The sequence below is a fragment of the Protomyctophum bolini genome (assembly GCF_963924005.1).
Source record: "Protomyctophum bolini genome assembly, chromosome: 8".
NCBI classification, from domain to species: Eukaryota; Metazoa; Chordata; class Actinopteri; order Myctophiformes; family Myctophidae; genus Protomyctophum; species Protomyctophum bolini.
Genome location: NC_137869.1, coordinates 26,718,601 through 26,740,366, shown reverse-complemented (window position 1 = coordinate 26,740,366; position 21,766 = coordinate 26,718,601). Strand labels below are relative to the sequence as shown.

The following is a 21,766-nucleotide window of genomic DNA, read 5'->3' as shown; positions in this document are numbered from 1 at the left end:
TCATGTGCAAACTTGAAAGCTGTTACTGTCGTCAGGCAGAAACCTCATATTCATAGTTAACTTACATCCAGAGCATTGCAAGATAATAGCCACTATAAAATTGAGAGGGGGTACGTGTGCACCTAGGGTTACGCCGAGGTACTACAGGGGGTACATGAGCTAGAATTTATTTTACCGTCATGTTTAATGAGGGAATTTGTTTTTAACAAACTTCATGTGAACCTGCTGATCTATGTGTTACGCAAACCAATAAACTTGACTAGCACAACTGTTACTGAAGAGAAAGCAATAGTTATTTTCAGTTATGCGATTTTACTCTTTGAACATAAACTGGACTTGGAGAAGAAGGGTGCCATCGGGACAGGCTTCAAGCACACTCTAGAGCAAGGATTAAATGAAAAAGCCTTTATTCACTCAACAGGGCTATACATTTACAAAAACAATTAAAAGCCACCATAAACTGGACTTTTGATGTTTGATTCTCAAAGCAAAATGTAATAGTCGGGTAAAGGGGATACAGAAGCCCAAAACGTTTGAGAACCGCCGACCTATTGTGTACAGACAGACCGTACCAGTAAGTGCTCATTGGTCAACTCATCCCAGGAAAAGGAGTGCTTAAGGTCACTTGAGTGTTCTTTTGTGGGGTGGAGGGGGGGCAAGAGGACCCGGTTTGGATATATCGGTGTATCCCTAGATGGAGATCAAGGTTCAAGGCCTAAGAGAGTGTGGGATCTACTTGGTGCTGAAGGAGTGTGTGGAGTCTACTTGGTGCTGGTGGCTGGCGCGTTGACAGAGAGCCGGCGCGTGGCGTTAGTGACCTGTCGCTGCTGTGACAAGAACGACTGGCCGGGGGGCACCAGGGAGGTGGCGCGGCCTCCCAGCCGAGACTCGATGGCCAGCTTCTGAAAGTTCAGACTCTAAAAAGAGAGAAAGTGTGTGTCGTTTTTCCTTCTTTCCGAGAATGGAATTTGCTTACTGACAAACCAGTGTTCATTTTGTCGACTACCTTTTTTCACTGACAAAAACGAAAGACAAATCTGATGACTAAAACTAAGACAAGATATATTGACAATTTCATAAAGAAATGCAAGACTAAAATGTAATAGGGAGGGACTAGTGGAGAAGAAATCCAGTAGAACTAAAAGACAAGCCGTTTTATGTTTGGTTGCGCTCGGGTGTTGCGCTCTGAAAATAGCAGATCTACAAGCTGACAATGCTTGAACTTGTAGTTCGGCTATTTTCAGCATGAAACCAAGTGGAATATCCACCATCAATGCACGCTAAAAATTGTTGACAAAATCAACTAGACAACTAAAATATGACTAAAACTAAATGAATACATTTGCTGTCAAAATGAACACTGACAAACATTTAAAATGTTATTGTAGTGTTGCGAGTGGTGTCGTTTTGTGAAGCTCAGAATAGAACTTGATAAATCTTTACCTTGTTGTTCCAAGCCGTCACTATCAGCTTCTCCTCGTATTCTCTCAGCTTGGCCTGTTCACATTCCCGCTAGGACCAGAGAGGAGAGGAACACACCAATTAGCCATGACTGAAAAAGGGGGAAAGAAAGAAAAAGGAGGAAAGAAGGGAAAGAAAAGATCCGAGCACTCAAAAAGGAACGGAGGAGAGGATGTAATTAAAAATGAATGTACTTTAATCATGTCCGTTACAAAGTTTAAAAGCCAAATTGTTTCAACCAAGATCAGGGTGTGAGTAGCATGAGGCTGACAACGCACACATCCAGACATCATATAAAAATGTGAGACATGCAGATGCAAAGTCAATCAGCCAGAATTAGTACAATAAAGCACCATTAGTCCAGGTTTTTTATCTCTTTTATGGTGCATTCTGAGCAGCTGATATAAAAATATGAGTGGGAATGGATGTTCGGTAGTTTGGACTTTGTCGAGATCACTTGACTAGTAACAAGTATATGCTGCGTTTTGATGACTTCATGTCATTCACACCGTGACCATGGCTATATATACCCCCCCTATATTAATAGACTAAAATAGATTGAGAGTGATATGACAATATAATCTATTATTACATTACAACTGTCTAAATTGATACGGATATAAATAAAATCGGAAGTCAGTGATTAATCAGTCATTGAAGTGTTTGGCCCCGCTTAGCCTAGCTCAGACCCACCCTGCAGATGGTACTTTTTAGGCACTCATTTAGTACCACTTTGACATCACTCAGCCCAACTCCTTGTAGCGGAAACGCTGGTACAAGTAGGCGGTGTGAGGCCATGGTAGTGGAAATCGGGCTATAGTGTCCCTATTCTGGGGCAAACATTAGGTGAGTCTGCAAGCTCGCAATTCATCACAGCCCATTGTGAGCTTGTAGATCCACTATTTTTGGCAAAGAGATTTGGTGTAGAGTGAAATACACAGACAGCCAACCAACTACATAGGGTTTAAGTGGTTAACACATCAACCCTGGAATCCCTATTACAGGCATTTTTCTGTTATAAATAATTTACACGGCAGAGGTTGTGGGTTCGAATCCACCGTGGTGCACCTGGCTTTGTCAAGTGTCTATATGCAAACACAATTGGCCCGTGTTTAGGGGAGGGACTGTAAGTACTCCTATCAGCAGGGAGTGTTGGGCGGGAGGAGTAGGACAAAGGCTCTACATCCTCCTGGTGGGGGCTCCTCAGGCAGGTGAGTCAGTAGGATACAACAGCAGTGACAACACACAGATGTGTGGGGGAGGAATTAATAATAATTCCCATTTTAATTATTTTCTAGAAATAGTGAAAATATCCTATAAGCTCAATGGTAGACACGTTTTCTCTATTACAAAAGTACATAGGAAAAAAAGTGTACGTTTTGTACTAGTCTGTCTTTCATTATTTGTTCGAAGTTCAAAAGGAAATGGAATTACCTCTAGACTGATGATCCTCTTTTCCCTGTCTGCCAGCTGGGTCTTCAGGGCAAGAATCTCAGCCGTGGCTGGATTCAACTTGGGGTCCAAGGCCCTGATCACCTAGAGGAGGGAAATACCAAATCTAAAATACTTCTCCATCTGACTGATTGCAAAACTACTAAGCAGAGGAAAATATGGCTCAGGCTCTTAGCCCCAAACAATGCAACCAAGTGCAAAAATAAAGAAACAATAAAAGCTCACTAACATTACACAATAGAATGCAACAGTATCTGGATTCACAAGATCCACGAAAGCCTATTGGAGACGTTGACTCACATTGCGAGCTTTCTCCAGGTACATTTTGTACCTCTCCTCCATAGCTCTCATGTCATCATCCTTCTTCTTTAGAGCAGCCATCAGCTCATCCACTCTCAGGGCTGTGAGACAAAACGGGTGTCATACATAGAAACATTTTCAGTCTCCTCATCTGCTGCACACACTAGCACTGATTCCTAAACAATTAACAAAATATGTAAAAAAAAATATATGTTTTAGTAAATTGTTCCTGCTGTTCTACATACTGCCAACCAGGTGAAGAAATCAGCTTGTAGATTGGTTATTTTCGCTGCGCAATAGACTTCCATAGAAGACATCCTGGCTTCAATGGAATCCATATGATATCAGTCATGGCGACTGAGAACTTTAATCAATGAGTATACATTAATTATGTCTAAAGTATCACGTAAATATTTATTTAAGTTGTTAAGTAATTGCAGACCAGTGTGATACCCATTTCATGGTCTATGTATGATAAAGCTTGTGAAAGTCCTGATTCATGTTTACGACTGTGGTAGTAGCATTTGGTGATGGTGCCAAACAGACTTGTGAAGCTAGCATGAGGGTTATTTTTCTAAAGTGATGACGTGAAGGTGTTATTTTCACTCGCATGTCTGCGTGTTGTCTGGCTGAAGGTCCTCCAGAAGCTCTTTCTTCTTCATGATCTCATCCTGAGCCTCATTCAGCTGAACCCTGGGAAAATACATACAAACCATAAGCTCTTTAGCACCCCCTACTGGAGAAGATGGAAACCATTTTACTGACTACTTTTAGATTCATTGTGTTTTTCATTGTGTTTTTCAACACAGACATTACTGTAGATTCCTACTTACATGTGAGCGTCAAGTTTCCTCTTCAAGTTAGACTGAAAATCAAAGTCATACATTTACCAAAATGCAAAATGCAATGACATATTTGGTCAACTGTAATGTTATTCAACCTCAACAGCAGCATGCTGCTACAATAATGTATATTTTACATCCATGTGTAATTGTGTATTGCATGTGAACGTTAACACTAATTTCAACTTAATCGCACATCATTTGCAAACCACTCAATCACAACCATTTTCACGTGGCTTTTTGTCAAACGGAACAAGTAATGTAATGAGCCTTTCATTGAACTCACATCATCAGGTTTGGCTGCCTGACTCTGTAAAGCCTTCTGGAGGTCTTCGACCTGCTGCTGCAGAGCAGTCATCCGCTCTCTGCTCAACCTGCAAGGATGTACAGTTTAGAGTTCATCTAGAAAGACTGTGTGCCACAGGCCTTCCTCCTGAATAAATATTCTTGGGTATTAGTGTTATAATTAATTAGGACTGTCACTGCCACACAAATACTTGCAATTGACGATGATTTTAATTGTGTTTTTGGCATTGAACATGAATACAACTAATGTAACTACAAAAGTCACACTTTTGACAAATTGCAAATTTGAAAAGGTCTACAACTCTTGAATAGTTTGGTCATCTGCCCCTGCAAGGGAATATATGTCTTTATAAACTATAGTAAAACATAGATTTGTTACGTAACCAACAGCCATTTAGCTACTACAAACGTTATGTAAAGCTCAGCCAATCACAGCGGAAGTTAGGTAGGACGGTCGTCGGTTACTCCAGAATTTTTTTATCACACCCGTGTGAAGAGAGGGGCGCTAACTCATGTTGATTAGGTGATGTAAAACAAACGGTGCCAACACAAACATTAATCAACATTAGCAATAAAGAGACAATATGACGCAATGAGGCACATTTTCCCTTCATTGTCAATGTCTTTAGTTCAATGTTTGTTTTGTAAACGTACGTTTAAAAAAAATGTATAGGAGGAGCTGGCACCCCTCAAAAAAGAAAATAAATCACACCAGTCATCGTAAATTATCCATTCATTGTCAATGGGAATTGTGTAGGAAAACAAAATAGACGATTTGCTCGTCCACATGACGTAAATTCTCCATTCATTGTCAATGGCATTTAATTTTGTTTGTTAGGACAAAAATCTACACTATAGCTGAATATAGGCGCCCCTCAAAAAAGGAAAAGAAAATGTATTAGCCTTTCCGATTAAAGATATAAAATGTATAGAAGCTGGTACCTATTGTCCGTGTCCAGTTGGCTGCGTGTTCTGTGTGCCTCTTCAAGCTGAGCCTGCAGCTCGCTGACTCTCACACAGTCCTCCTGTTGCAGCCTCAGCATCTTGTTCTCATGCTGCAGCCTGATGAACTTCTCTCTGGAATTGAAACACACACACACACCAAAGGCTACATTGTTTAAAGACACTAGGTTACAATGTCCAGTTCTGGCCTGGGACAGGCACTGCAGGTGAGTAGATAATCAAGCCAATTAGCCGTTCGCTAAGTCCCACCCAAGCCCGTTCTTGGCCAATACCACGTTAGCGACGGTTACTAAGTAAGGATCCTGGTCAAGCTTTCAATGCTGGTCAAAATGGTTAAGCGGTGTCAATAAATATATTTGCTGTAGCATGTGTGGACCTCAGAAAGAGAGTTTGTTTATGTTGCCACTACTGTTGGAGCAGCCATAAACTACACAGGTTCATCTCAATGTTCTGGGCATCTTTGTAATGTTAGTGTTAGTAAAAAAGCAGGTAAAGGAGTACAACTACAACTGAACTACTCACTGCCGCAATGCATAAAATAAATCACCAAAAAAAAGAAAAAGGAGAAAAAAAAAGTAAGTGATTTGGGGGCTTCACAGCATGACAAATAGGTGGTGCCAAGATGTGAAAGTGTGTGTGAAGAGGATCATTTGTCTCAGCCCAGGTACAGAGTGCAAATGTGATGTCACATGAATCATCCATTACCTGAACACAGTGGGGAGGAGCTCAGCTGCCAAGGTATCATGGCTAGGACTGCTGGAGGGAAGCATCCCTAGGAGAGATTTATGAGAGGAAAAAAGAAACAAGGATACAAGTTTAGTATAGATTCTTATCACTTTAGGAGGCATTTAGCAGACACTCTTAATCCAGATCAATTGACAGTAAACAAGGAAAACACGAGGGAATACATCAAATGCATAGAAATAGGTATAGCATAGGTAAAGCAAGAACCTATCAGCCTAAACTGTCTATCATCAAAAGATCAATAATCTGTACATTGAAACTATACACACACACACTCTAGGATGCCAGGACCAGGTCTACAAATGACCTGGCCACATAACATGCCATTACATTTTAGAGAATTCCAAATAAGCACAATGCTTATCGCAGCTTTGTGTGCAGTTCTGGTGGCCAAGTCAGACGTATGCGCAAGTGCCGTTCATGCCTGCTTTGTGGCTGTGATACGTCACTGACTTCACCTCTGCGTTTTCAACCCAGCTTTGTGGGTCTTCGACTACTGGCCAATCACAGCTTTCTGAGAACTGCGCTGAGCATGGGACGCTCGCTCTCCTTGGACTTTCCTTACCTCTCTCCATCCTTGCTCGATTACAGAGCACCCACACAACTTGCCCAGCACGGACAAAACACGGTCAGTGGTCAAAGACATCACTGCCTGCCTTCGTTCAAAATGTACGCTTTGCGTGTGTGCGTGCGTTTCACTCGGAGACACAATATGCATTGTGACAGACGCGTAGCGTTAGATGTACGCCGCACAAGGTTCTAGTTACATTTTTGCCTTTGCATAAGCCTGCGAGGTCATCGAGGCAAGTAGTACTGTCTGTTTGGTTTCTGTAGTGTAAAGTATGACATTGACCTGCCCTACACTACGCTACAGTATGTGGCACTACTGTAAATAAAGTTGAATGATTGAGGTACCGGCGTGTTTGAGCTGGTCCTGCTGGGCCTGTGTGCATCGGAGCTCCTCGTTGGTCTCCTTCAGGGAATCACGCTCAACGATGATCCTCTATTGATGGTGAGACCAGGGGAGGAGGGGGAGAGAGAGAAGACAGACACGGTCAATGTTTATACACTGTACTGTAGTCTGCTGTGTGCAGTAAAGAGTCAGAGATAAAATATTCTCCCCGTTGTCATTCAAAATCTGGTCTCACCTCTTTCTCCTTCATCATAGTTTCGTGTTTCTCCTCAAACTTCTTCATCTCGAAGGCGAGGTTGTCCGCCCGCCGAGTCTCCTCAGACAACTTTCTGTGTATCTCCTGGATCTGGAGTGCATAACATTTAAAATGAAACACATTGATGAATAAATCAGGAGGAGGAAAAAAAGTCCAAACTAAAACATCGGTGACACCCTCGGCCAATCAGGGCACTGCGTGCATACGTCGCTCGGTCAGAGATTCTGACCCAATCAGAGCGTCACATCCCTTCAGGCGATGGGACGGTAGCTAGGGACAGTAGCTATGCTACCTGCACAGTGACGCAGGACGCATGGCGTGCGTTTGTTTACAAGTCAGATAAAAGTCAGATAGTCGGCCAGTTTACGGCTATGTGGCTTATTTCTACACTATAATGTTTTCAGACACATATTTTAGCCTGATGATTACGTTTAAACCGAGTAACACACTGTCTGGATGTCATTTTGAATGGGATTAAAAACGAAGGATTTATGTAGCAGCTGTGTTTTGGACGGACGCGCAGATATGGGAATCAAACGGGTGAGGTTCATTTTTATTAGCTTTTTTTATGTGGGCCTCGACACGTCATCACGCAGTACGTTTTCGTTTCCCGGAAGTAATTAAAATTAGATTTTGATGGACTTTTCATATTAAAATACACACACAAATGATGTTTTTCACCACAACCTAACACACATATTAACTGTAATATATATATATATATTATATATGATGATTTCAGGTGTGCTAGTCAGTGTTGGGACGTAACGTAACGTAAATAACGCGTTACAGTAACGCCGTTACGTTCGGCAGTAACGGTTGCTGTAACGCGTTATTTTTTTAAATTCAGTAACTTGTTACCGTTACTACATGGTGCGTTATTCCGTTACTCTTCCGTTATTTTTCATGTAGTCTCGATCGGGGGAGAATGAGAAGAACTGTCATGCTTGCCTTGCGGGAGAGAAGGGGGAGGAGGAGGAGTGTGTGTGCGTTTGTGTGTGTGTGTGTGTCCTACACGTGGTGATGCGCAAGTTTGTTTACTCTGACTAGTGTCATGGCGGCGCCCATATCGCAAATGGCTATATTCCTCCTTATTTCCTTCAGCTGCTCCAATCCAGCACAAAGTACAGTCAAAGTAAGTTGTTGAGTCCCAGCATCCCCACCGGCTATACCATTCCCACCGGCTATACCACCGTGTGTTTGTTTATGTCGGTCGCGCGCGCGCGTGCGTGTGTGTGTGTGTCGTGTGCGCCGTGTATGCAGCGAGCGAGCGAGAGAAAAAGAGAGAGAGAGAGAGAGAGACAGACACTGAAAGAGGCTGCGCGTGTGCGTTCGTGTGTGTGTGTGTGTGAGACAGTGTGCGTACTGCGTAGCCTAGCTACTTTTGAGCGAGAGAGAGACGGACAGATACTGAAAGAGACTTTGCGCGTGTGTGTTTGGTTATCAAATATTAATTCTGGTTTTGGTCTTACTTTGTTTATAAATCCAGAATCAAATTAGTATTGCCACCACCACCAATAAGAGCAGCTATGAGCTATCTCAACCTATCTGCACAGTATAGCCTACAACATTCACTGGAGCAGTGGAACTGGAACCCTCATGTTGTTGGTTGTAGCCTAGGCTACTTGTATTTAGTTGTTTGCTATAAATATGTATTGATAGGCCTACATAGCATCATCAAAATCACCACCAGTCCCCCCTGCTATTGCTATTACTATCACTGTACTGAACTGAAGGCATGAATGAATGGCCTGGAAGTGGGAGCCCGTTTTTCTTTTTGAGTGGTGCAACCACTCTATTATAGACAACTATGTGTGTCCCTGGTTGGCTGGCTGTGTCCCCGTGTCCCTGGGTCTGAGCACGGAAATAGCATATTTTCTCCACCAAGTGTTTTGGATGCGGGGCGGCTCGCCGGAACCAGCACCGGCGAGCCGAGCCGAAAAGTAACGAAAAAGTTACTTTTCGAAGTAACGCTTTACTTTTTGGTTTAAGTAACAGTAAAGTAACTAAGTTACTTTTGAAATGATGTAACTAGTAACTGTAACTAGTTACTTTTTAAAAGTAACGGTCCCAACACTGGTGCTAGTACAGTACAGTGACAGTACAGGGACGCCCACATGGTAACTGTCATTTCTCAACCATTTCGGACGTGGGGCGGCTCGCCGGATTCGGCCTGGCCCCCTGGGAGCGTTCCATTTGAGCCACGGACCACCAATTGATGAGATTTAGTCTTTCATCTTAAGGATGCTATTATACAGCATGGTTAAAAAAATCGTTTTGTTGTCGAGTTTTCCAAACTTGTGCATCTACTATTGTTTGTGTTCAAGAATTTCTTGTTAAATGTGAACGCAAATAAAGATGTTAAGAGTTTGTGTGTGGGCCCAGGCGGTGGCGTAACCGTCTGGGCACCCGACTGGTAATCCGCGGGTTCGACTCCAGAGCCCGACACGGCCTTTACTGCATGTCTTCCCCCATCTCTCTCCCATTTCCTGTCAGCCTACTGTCTGTCCCTTCAAAAAAACAACTAATAAAAAAGGCGTAAGCCGCAAAAAATCTAAAAAAAAAAGAAAAAAGGAGTTTGTGTGTGTACATTCTACCTGTTTCTTGTATGTCTCCAGCTGCGTGCGGGCAGCATTGGCCTTGCGCAGCTCCTCCTCCAAGCTGACCGTGTTGTGCATGTAGCTCATGTTCCTCTCCTCCAGGAGTTTCACCTGCCTCCTCAGGTCACCCAGATCCTCCAGCTTTCGTCTGTAGATTTCCACCGACGTCTCCAGTTTCACCGCCCGGTCCGAACAGCTCCTGTCGGTGTTCATTTCGACAGAAATATTTGATTTAGTGTTAGTCATATTTTAGTCATCTGAAAAGTTTGTCTTAATGTAAGATTTTAGTCGACTAAATCTACAATTGATTTTGACGGACCTCGATTGAGTCATAATGGCTGATTTTACACTTTGTGAGCTTGTAGATCGGCTATTTATCAATCAATAATGTGTCGCAGACACCCGAGCGTAACATAAAATGACTTGTCCTTTTGTTCTAATGCATCTCTTCTCCACTAGTCCCTCCTTAACATTTGTCAAATTTGTATTTGTTGATGAAATTGTCAATATATTTAGTCATCATAGCTTAGTTTTTATTTATTTTACAGATCATTTCACGGGCACACAGAAACATTTAGTTTTGTCATATGCTCACACACTTCACCCCCTCAACCCCAAAAATGTGTGATCATGAGAATGCAGAAGAGACAGTGGGCAAACACACCTGAGGATGTCCAGTTCGTCTTTGAGTGTTCGGGATTCCTCTGCCAGGATGGTGAGATCGTCGTTGCGGTGCTGAACCTCAACCAACTCCTTCTCTAACTGTTCACAATGGATACGATAGTCATCCTTAGAAGCTTCCAGCCTAAGAGACACATACAAGCATGCACACACTTAAGTCTCTTTGAGGGGTATTATAATATATTGGAGCACAACCAAGTATAAATCAGGCTTTAGAGATTCAATATATAGTGTACACACCTAGTCAGGGACCTGAGAGCCATAGTCCTATAGTTACTTTTAGGGTTGTTCCGATCGAATCGGGTGACGATCACGTCATTTTATCGGATCAGGAAAAATCGGGACATTCCTTTGTCTGTAGGCTACGCCATGTGGCCACTATGATGTTTTTCATGTCAAGGACCAATGAATTAATATGCATTTAGATCTACAAGCTTGCAAGCTTAACGATCATCCATTTTCAAATAGCTGACGTAGGGTTTGATGTGTAAAACTGATTCCGATGCTATATTATTAAGTGATTTAGCTGGGGACGCCCAGGAAGCCCGTCACTGGAACCCACTTGAAGTTCTCTTCCTGCATGGCCTCTAGTTGTAGCTGGAGCTGGCTGTGTTTCCTTCCAGAGGGTGTGCTTGGGTCGTCCAATGAGTCCAGCTGATTGGCGCGGTCCGTTAGAACGTCGTTCTCAGCCAGCAGGCTGTTCCGTTCCTCTTGGAGGCCGGTGACCTGCCAAGGTACGAAAACGTTTGAGAGTCATTTTCTTTTTGCCATGCAGTCACGTTTTGGATTCAAACTACATACTGTACTTGTACTGGTTCTAAACCTTTTCAGGCCATGACCCCCTAAAACACTGAAATTTGAACTGGGGCCCCGCAAACTTGGAATTGTAGGAGTTGAGGCATTATATTTTGTTGACTCGATTCCACTGATAAATATAGTGAAAACTAGCAGATCGGCTATTTTCAAATTATTTGCTTCCTTCTTATATTATTTGACAATTTGGCCAATGTTTGTCCAGTTTTAGTATAGTTCTTTTTGGTTACTTTTGATGCAGTAATGGTCTTTTTCTTTTGAGGTTTAAAAAAAGGTTTTAAAAAAACAAAAATGTCTTAAAAGTCCTTATTGGCTCTTCACTGTCATCTGGGGACCACCCCAAAATCATGTGGGGTTGACCCACAGGTTGAGAACCACTGTAGTGATCATTGTATCAAGTCAGTGAGGATGCATTGTTATTAAGTTCCCCTTCTCCTTTCTTGGCCAATTATTTCATGCAAAGCAACACATGTGCAGCAGGTCAGCATTGAAAGACTGCAGACATCAATTACAGATGACTCTCCTCTCCATAGCTGTTAAACAAACAATGTAGTTATTCCAGCCTGGAAGCCGAACACAAGCATCTTAAGCAAACATTAATACACATGGCTGGTTAGTTCCACCTCTCGCCCACTGTTCCCTACATTGTCACTTACATCGTCTGGAGATTTTTTATAGAAATTAATGTAAAACATGTGCATAAAATAGATGCAGTCTTAAAACATTAAAGCTTCAGAAATTCAATTCAAAAGGAATGCCTTCCTTGCTGCTAGTCTCTTTAAATGTGAACCATACAGTGCCAGGGGTCCAAAAAGCATTACTTGTCACCATTAGATCCACCACAAATCCAGTAGGTACCATTTTAATTACATACAGAGTGGGTTATGTTTGAGCAAGATCCCAAGAGAGCCTTCGGTTAGGTGGGTTAGTTGAAGGTCAGTGAGTTGGGCTGACCACTAGCCCGGCACCGAGTTAAGTATAGTTTGGCTTGACGGTCGGCCATGTTGAACTTACCTCACCGCGACCACAGGAGTGCAAGACCGGAGACAAAACACATTAATCTGTCGAGAGTCCAGGGCAAGATCATCAGAATGTGCCTGCGTCTTTACCTTTAGTTTGTCTGCACTGCACAGAGGCATGAGAACAGAGGGCTAACGCTCGTGCTCTCCAATTTCCCTCAAGGCTGTGGGGACACTCACTCACTGCGCAGGGCAGAGTGGAGGGCTCGGAGCTTAGTCTGATCTGTAAAATGACAGCTCTTCTGCCACACCAACTTCAAACAATGGACTCAGCATCAGTGTATTACACAGCTCCGGTTTATACTGTACGGTACCACAGAGAGTGAGTGAGTGTGTGTGTGTGTGTGTGTGTGTGTGTGTGTGTGTGTGTGAGAGAGAGAGTGAAAAAGTGACTGTAACTTAAGGCCAATTTGTCTTGACAGGAATATATGGGGACAAGTTCAACACCTACTGTATTCTGAATTAGGCATGTGCAAACAATAAATAAAAGAACAAACAGCCATGAGGTACAGAAAGGGTGTGTGTATCATCTTGGTATTCACCTGAACATCCAGCTCCCGACAGCGCTGTGCCAGCATCTCCTTTTCTGATGAAACCTCTGAGAGTTCCTCTAGTGCCTTTTTCAGCTGTAGACAGAGCAAAACGTGATATCACATTACTAATAGAGCAGCAGCAGTTCAAAGGTCATCTCACTTGGGACCTTCGCTACAGTATGAGGTCATGACCAAAGATAATATAAAGCAATGTCCTCCAATCTAACATGTTTTTAGTTCACGACTCAATTTTAAGTCACAACCAGGCCAGGCATTTCATGGAGGCCATGAAGGCCATAGCCACTGCTAGGCCTGTCACAATTATTACATAATTATCTAATCGCAATTGACATAAGCTCGATTATTGATTGCCTAATTGCCATAATAATTTCATTGTTGAAAATGTTTCATATATTTAATAGTGGAATTAGCAGATCTATAAGCTCAAAACCCAGTGTGGCTAGTGTCCTTGATTCCCAGCGTACAGTCTTCTCTTTCCAGTCAATAAGGTTTTTTTTTTTAGACACTTTTGTTGAGATTCTGAATTATTATAAGTTCCCCTGACTCCCCATACCCATGTTCAAACAAGTCTACAGTAGTTACACTGAATAGCCCAGGGCTGAACGTTCATGAACTTATGACTCAGAGTTTGCACAAATAACTGGTAATTTGTAAATATCAAGATATATAATTTTCTTCAATAGTTATACTTTATATCAAAAATTCAATCATCCGTAACATTTACATTTAATTAATCCTTTCTATAATTGTTTTAGTATTCAGTTGATGGCCTTGCTGCGCTGGCATTCGTCTTATCTAAAACAAATTGATAAGAGCAAAGGCTACTGTAAGTGGCCTTGCCCCGAAAACCATGAAAATACACCCAGGCCTGGTCATGACCCACATGTTGAGAATAAACTAGACCAAAACAAAGAGGGCTTTAACCATTAATGAACATGCCTATTGCACTGATTATACGTTTACTACATGCAATGAAAAGGATTTGAGGAATTGAATTACAACCAGAACAAGGACCATGTGTATTCATTACGAGTTCAGTCATTCAGTTCACACTCATTGTGGAGAAAATAAGTTACAGGAGCGTTACTGGTATCCCTCAGACCACCTCTACTGGTATCCCTCAGACCACCTCTACTGGTGTCCCTCAAACCACCTCATGGAAAGAAAAAAAAAAGATTGCATGAAAAATATGCAAAAAAAAAAAAAAAAAAAAACAGGAAAAAAGGAGGCATATTTATTTTTTATTTTTTCCAGGTCCAGGTACTCGAGGTGGATTTTCTAGGTAAAAGGCCTTCATTAAATTTTGGCTACAGAAATTAAAAAACACCAATGCGTGTCGGTTTGCGCCTTCTTCAGGGTGTGATGAGACAAAGACGTCTGTAGCCCAAATATAATAAAGGCCTTTCACACTCATTGAGCTTTAAACCCATTTCAGAATTCTGTTCTACTTTAGCTATTGAAAAACGTTTTTAACTCAAATCTTTGCTTCTTTGCTTCAAATCTAGCTCCCTGGAACAACATATTTTCAGATGGGGGTCGGCAGCCAATTACGAAATATTTTGAGAACGACAATAGAAGAACGACAATAGAAATAGAAACATGAGGTTTCTCAGAAAACTGTCAGGATTTAGAAGGCATTTGTAGAATGGAACTTAGGTGTAAATGGGTTAATAACACCAACCTGCAGCTCCGCGTCCCCAGGCGGCTCCACCCCAAACTGGGCCATGTTATCGTTTTTCATGAGCTGAGGAGGAAACATGGCACTGGATTAACTACCTACATGGACACATGGACACAATTCAAAATAAAAAGTCCTCCATTTACTTTTCACAAACGCACAGATACACTTCAGACATGGCAATGGATTTAACACATTGGTTTAGAACAGTGGTTCTCAAAAATGGAAGATATACAAGCTCACAGCTTGTATATGCTGCGAGCTTGTACACCTGCTAAATTTTTAAAGTGTTTGAAAAACCTTTTCATATCAATTTGGAGGTGCCTTTAGAAGGAATTCGTGTAATCGGCCAAAAAAACATTTGAAATAATTCAAAGAATCATAATAGACAGAGAAAAATATATTTACTCATGACCTATAAAAATGTCCCTGCGACCTAGTGTTTGGGACACACACACACACACATTTCCACTTCAAAGCTTTACTGACCTCTTGAATGGCTGTCATGACAACATGCTGCACAGACTCCTCCAGGGTCATAATGATCTGGATGTATTCTGGGGGTCAAAGAGAGGTTCAGAGTAGACAGACAAACACTTTATATGTCCACACGATATACTTTAGCTATAATGTATACCAGGGGTATTCAACTAGATTAGGCCGGGGGCCACAACTGTAGAATGATTGTGTGTGGGGGGCTGCACACACACACACACACACACACACACACACACACACACACACACACACACACACACACACACACACACACACACACACACACACACACACACACACACACACACACACACACACACACACACACACACACCAGCAGTACTCTAATCTAAAGTGACTGGTGTCTGTCTCGTTTCTCTCCAAAAGCCCTTGAATATGATTAGGGATTACCGTTTTGATCTCACACTTCATATAACACACACAAATAATACAAAATAACTGTCAGGATTTAGAAGGCATTAACAATTAAGATGATTTGTCAACATCATGTCCATCCTCGACCTCCACTGACCTAATGAATTCTCTCAAGAACAGATTCTGAGCTACACTACCGAATCTGTCCGCAGGGCCATTCAGAACGTGTGTACATGGTTGACAGTGGGAATGAAAATAGGCACACCACGGAAGTGGAGGGCTGAGGGCAGGCCAACATCCTGTTATACACATTCTATTGAGGCCTGCCCCCAGAGGCAAATTCAAAGGAAAACCACACAGTTTTTCCTTTTTTGCCGATGGGTTCTCAGATTGAATGACTTGAGCCAGACCGATATAACAGTTGTGACACGATTTAATCAATTCTAGGTTTTTCAAATTGATAACACTTTGTACTTTTTGACTAAATCAAACATCAGTAATAAGGGGAGTCAACCGACCACCAGTGGCCCAAAAATGTGGCACTGGTCGCCGGGCTCGGCTAATGACTAAACATGTGACACTGTGTCCTCTGTAGTCTCCAGTGAGGGCGCCAATCTGGGTCTGTCTTTGTCACTGGCTTGGCAGGGCAATAATGAGGCATTGTTGGACTGAGAAATTCAAGAAGCCTGGATGGGATTTTGATGGCCACATGTCTCCTTTATTCAATTCTGTACAGTGCATGTACAGATGTGTGAATATCCATATGCATTTTCTGTATGCATGCTTCAAGCATGTAAATTGTGCATGTCCGTCTGTTGTGAATAGAAATTGTTGTTTAGAAAAAGATTACAGGCCATTTTCAGTGTTGAAAATGGTAACGGAGGTGGTAGCGCAGTGGTAAAGTCCTTGCCCACCACCACAGAGATTGTTGGTTCAAAACCTTCGAATCCACGTGGTGCATCCGGCTTTGTCGGGCATCTATGCGAACACAATCGGCCCGCATTCGGGGAAGGGAAACCGGCTGGGGTGGGTGATTTTGTCATGTTCATTGCATATACTCCTACGGGCTGGACGGCACCTGTCAGCAGGGAGTGTTGGACGGAAGGAGTAGGGCAAAGGCATACATCCTCCCGATGGGGCTCCTCACTGGCAGGTGAGTCAGTAGGATAGATCAGTGACAACACAGAAATGTGTGCTGTGGGGAGGATAAAAAAAAAAAAGGGGGGTAAAAATAATTGGCTACTCCAAATAAAAAAAAAGGGAACTAATGGTACAAAATGCCAATAATGAAATCAGCATCCTACTGTACGTTTTCTTCTCACACGTATAAGTGTGTGTGTGTGTGTGTGTGTGTGTGTGTGTGTGTGTGTGTGTGTGTGTGTGTGTGTGTGTCAGCCTTGTACCACCGGGTTAAGCAAATATCACTGGATTGGTAATTAAGAGCCAATCTACATCGACACGTTGAAAGCTTGTAGATATTTTAACTATTAAGCTATTTTAACTATTCGAAAATGTTTTTCAAAATAGTAAAAAAGGCAAAGTAGTTTAGGGATAAGGGGGTTTAGCATGCACACAAATAGAGCCTAGTGTTTGTATTTTGTTGATGACATGCATTAGTGTTGTATATGCCATGTTGATGGTACTTTTTGTGTTATCCTTTTAGCTTTACTTACTGTACCACATGCTGGTTACATTGCTGACTAATAAAGTATTCAATCAAACGAACCTTGTTTGCGTTCACATCTCACGGCACAGCCCAGTATGAGCTGTAGCAGCCTGCCCAGCTCCACTGGGTCCGAGTGCTCAGCCACCTTGGCCAGGTCTGGCAGGCGGAAGTCTGAGGTCTGCTGGGCAAGGATCTTGTGGAAACAGGAGAATTATTCTTATTTTAAGTCATACGAAATCATGATAACTATTTTAAAAGAAATGTTCATTTATCGTTGCCGTCGGGCAGAAACATCTTATCTCCATATTTCAACCGTTAAAATATTTTCTTTTGTAAATTAATGCTCTCCTACTTCATCATACAAGTGATGTGTCACACAGAAATAGTGAAAATAGCCGATCCACATGCTCAACGTGTTGTGAGCTTGTACATTAGCTCTTTTCACTTAAAAAAACAAAAAAAAGTCTAGCCAGACAACTCCACAATCCCCGAGTCTGGAACTACACCTCCCGAAATCTGAGTTTTCCGTTCACAAAAATATATTTTAAAAATATCTTTAAATTATATTTTATTTTCTGCTAAGCAACAACCTATATATGCTTAGGTGATTTCAATTTACATTAGGATAAATGTGCGCGACTATAAAGACTAAACGGAAGTGGGGAGGAGTCTCCACTGCCGCTTTATATTTTACTCATGATAGAGCTTCCGGAAGCATTTGAAAATTGCAGGAGGAAACAGTCTGACTAAATATTAGGCTACAAGGTTTCCATCTGATGGTACTAAATACAACACAGTTCACTAGTTACCTCGTTATAATAATTTAAAATCATCTGCAGGATCTTCTTCAGGTTGTTCATCTGAGGAGATAAAAGTTTGTAGACGAGTAGGAATCAAAACCAGGGAATTACAAGTTTTCATACGTTCAAGTTAATGGAACAGTAATTGCAAAATAAAAGTCCCATGTCTCTCATTCATATATATAATTTTTTCACAGACGCCATCGAACTTAACAAGAGTACCAGTGGTAGAAAAACCGGACCGGGCAGCTGACCTTGCGGTCATAGCCAGCATGTGACCCTGGAGCATGTAGTACTTTATCGTCTTTAATGCTGCAATAATAATTTTGTAAGTAGTTTCCTTGAGAATATATAATGATCTCCATTGTAGACATCAGTGATGACTGATGTCTACACAACCTTATGATTGTCGTGTACCACACGACAACCTGGTCAAGAATGCGCCTGATGACCCATGTCACCTGCACTCAATATCGTCACCATTATTCTGTCTCTTTGTACTGTGAAATAAGCTATGCACACGCAGATCCGACACACCAAAGGTCCGACGTGCGGAAATCACCCGTCGCTCTCGAACATGCGTTGCTCCGATATGCGCTGCTCCGTGCTTGCGGTTATGGCTAGGGGATTGGGTAAGGTTGTCGGTCTAATGATAGTCGGACCTATAGAGGGTATGCATGTGACATCATCAAACCCGGAAATTATGCAGGAATGCCTACTGAGTGGCAAAAAAAACCTACTTTCTGGCCTTGACAACCCATACATCCAAACAGAAAAGTCCTATCTGATTGCATTAAACAACATTAGACAATGTTAAACTCACTTTGCATGTTGCTTTGCCACTCGATGTGCCATTCACTTTAAGCATGCGCATACCCTCTATAGTATGTCGGAACTAAAGCCTGTAGCCGCAAAATAAAGCTCAGATGCCACAAGGAGTTTGCATATAAAGATTGTGATGACAGATGGACTACTACAGTATATGATGAGTCAGCACTGTTCTGTACCTTCAGTCTCCAATTGTCCCCAGGATCCGTTTTGATACGGCTCAGCCATGCGTCAGTGAACCATGCTGGGTCTCTGCAGCACACACACACACGCAAATCAATAAAAATAACATTTATCACCGCATATGCATGTCATTAAGAAGCAGAAGACCCTGTGTTGAGAGTAAGAGTGACTTTATGTGTTGGCAGAGAGACATAACTCATCAAATGGCCCCCGCCCCAAGACACATTTCCCTGACTGGACTAAAATAACAGGCTGCAGTGTATAGTTGCTGTCAGGCAGAAACCTTGCAACTCTTCATAATTCAACCTCTCTCCGTATTTCAAGTTTTCCTGTTTTTTCGTAAAATTAATGCATTACTTTGTTATACTACAGTCACACAAAATAGCCCATTTACAAGGAGCATTTTAGTTTTTCTTAAAGTGAAGTAAATTTGTCTGTGTGTTTGATAAATATGTAACCAATGTAACATTAACGAGAGATCGTGATTAAATAACAACTACATTTGATCCATTAGGAACACAGGGTTGTTTTGTTTTTACTTCCTGAAAAGTAGCAGTTTTGAACATACAAGGTTTCGATCATAGGCAAGATGAGAGTAAAACATGTTTATAATGCACCTGCAGTATAGCAGTAGTATATTATGATTAATGGAGAGAGAGAGAGAGAGAGAGATAGTGTTTGTGGGTGCGTTCTCTCACATCTGATGCAGTGCCTCCGACATTGCTGCTCCAGTGGTCAGTTCCTCTGCTGCTGTGCAGGGTGCGAGGGTGTTGAAAGTCTGGAGCTGCAGGATGGACAGAGTTGATTAGGAAGGAGAGACAGAGAGAGAGAGAGAGAGAGAGAGAGAGAGAGAGAGAACACTTCTGGAGACTAGAGCAGGGGTCTTCAACATTGTTCAGGCCAAGGACAAGGAAGGACCATTTAGCTGAGAGAGATGCAGGGACCCCCCACTTCATAGGTGGTGCTGTGCTCCTCGCTGTGTGTACGCTCTACTGGCCACTTTAGGCATCACATACACACACACACACACATCTAATGGTTACGTTTGTATTCCTATTTGTCAATGTGTGCATTTGTACATGTTTGAATATTTTATTTAGATGTTTAGGCTACATTCCACTAGCCTGCAATCTCCGACTTTGGGTGTATGCGACCCAGTTTTCTGTTCAATTAAGCACTAACAAATTAACACTGCATTCATATTCATACATTAAAAAAAAAAGTGGGGTACTGTCCAGTTATGGGTGCTGAACCACTGGGTAGAACGCTGCAACTTAAGACTAATTACAGGCCCAGTGTAAAATTGCATGGCGATGCATGGCCATCTACTGAATGAATGTGCATGCAGAAGAATTAGGTGAAATGTACCAGAGCATGCGAGTTTGGATAGGGGAATATCACAGGGCCAATTATTAGCCTATACATGCAGAAAGATAAGTGTCGCACAGCAGTGGATCCCTGGGGAGTTTTCACCACAACAATCAGATATTCCCTTTGGGGGAAAAGCAGGGGTGTAAAGACAATGGAGGTTTAATAATTGGTGTACAGGCAGATTTAAGAATGTATGGATGTGTATGCATAGATGGATGGATCATGCATGAGGGATAGATGATACTGTACTGCAGGTAGTAGAGGTATGGATAGGTGGAATTAAAGAATGGATGGACTGACCAGGCAGCTGGTCAGTCCATCCATCCATCCATTATGTGGATGGATGGATGGATGGATATAGCCTAGGTGGGTGGGTGCATGGACTATAAGTCACCAGAACTGTGCTATGAATGTGATGCTACTAAAGCCACAGATGTATCCAAGGGAAGTTCTAAATAATTCAACTAGCAGTTCTTGTGTGTGTGAGAGAGAGAGAGAGAGAGAGAGAGAGAGAGAGAGAGAGAGAGAGAGAGAGAGAGGGGTGAGTGAGGGTTACTAAATATAAGGTTCCCCTCTCAACTCCAAAACGTGGTTAAAGTTCAAGTAAACGTCAAAATAATGTCACCGACACCTCACCTTCATTCATATAAACTACAAAAAAACAAACAACCTATGAGTGCTGTTGTCAAATGCACAGAATAGCAGGGGAACCATAGACGTGAAGTCTATGATAGACTTCACCCTGCTAAAGGTTTGGTTTAAATCAATGATTTGCTGAGTGCAGATTGCTTACTGTTGCTAATGAGTGAACTCACAGTTGATATATTACAAGATCCAATGGAGTGACATTCCACAAATGTCTCCCCGGGTTAATTAGATTAGCTCTAAATCGGATGAGGATCAACTGAATTAAGGATATGTGCCGTCTTTGTTTTTATGGTAAATGTATAACGTTATTTAGCACAATGCACAGGAAGCATAGTCTATAGGCTAGTACTTTACTATAAACGTTGCGCAATTCTAATGCATGATTATTGAATAATGTAAACACACAAGGGGTCGAAAACGAAAAGGTATAACAATAACAACCAGGGTCAGTCATCATATTTCCTCATTGGTAGGATCAGTTCCATGGAGTATTTGCTGACATAATACGAGCAGGTGAATCCGTAGCCTTAATCACACGACTTGAGAGATAATAAACACACGCCGCGATACTCACCCATATTACAAGACTGTCACACAGGGCCGTTTTGTTTGTGTCCATTGCTCACCCCCCGTGTGTGAAGTGAATAATGAAGTATTATTTGGTCCACCTGCTGTCAACAAAGCTCCGCTGCATTTCAGCAAATTCAGTAATCAGTATTTATGTGAGTTCACCTGCGAGAGGTAGCTCCCTAACGTAACGTCAAATGCGTAAATGTAACAATATGTCGAGGTCGCTCCGCGCGGAAAACAACGCA

General features: G+C 42.1%; 1 protein-coding gene across 1 annotated transcript; it reads right to left on the bottom strand.

Annotated features, from left to right (window-relative positions):
- Positions 1–390: 390 nt before the first annotated feature.
- Positions 391–21,612, bottom strand: hook1 (hook microtubule-tethering protein 1). Its single transcript, XM_080770172.1, has 22 exons — positions 21,526–21,612; positions 19,631–19,716; positions 18,929–19,001; positions 17,931–17,981; positions 17,182–17,314; positions 15,072–15,139; positions 14,586–14,648; positions 12,893–12,976; positions 11,081–11,244; positions 10,502–10,642; positions 9,835–10,036; positions 7,217–7,327; positions 6,984–7,071; positions 6,030–6,096; positions 5,304–5,438; positions 4,342–4,429; positions 4,047–4,078; positions 3,820–3,906; positions 3,214–3,307; positions 2,896–2,997; positions 1,444–1,512; positions 391–917 (listed from the first exon to the last, which is right to left on the bottom strand). Exons 1-22 carry the CDS (start codon positions 21,568–21,570, stop codon positions 762–764), a joined length of 2,139 nt encoding a protein of 712 aa, XP_080626298.1. The 5' UTR covers positions 21,571–21,612; the 3' UTR covers positions 391–761.
- Positions 21,613–21,766: the final 154 nt, after the last annotated feature.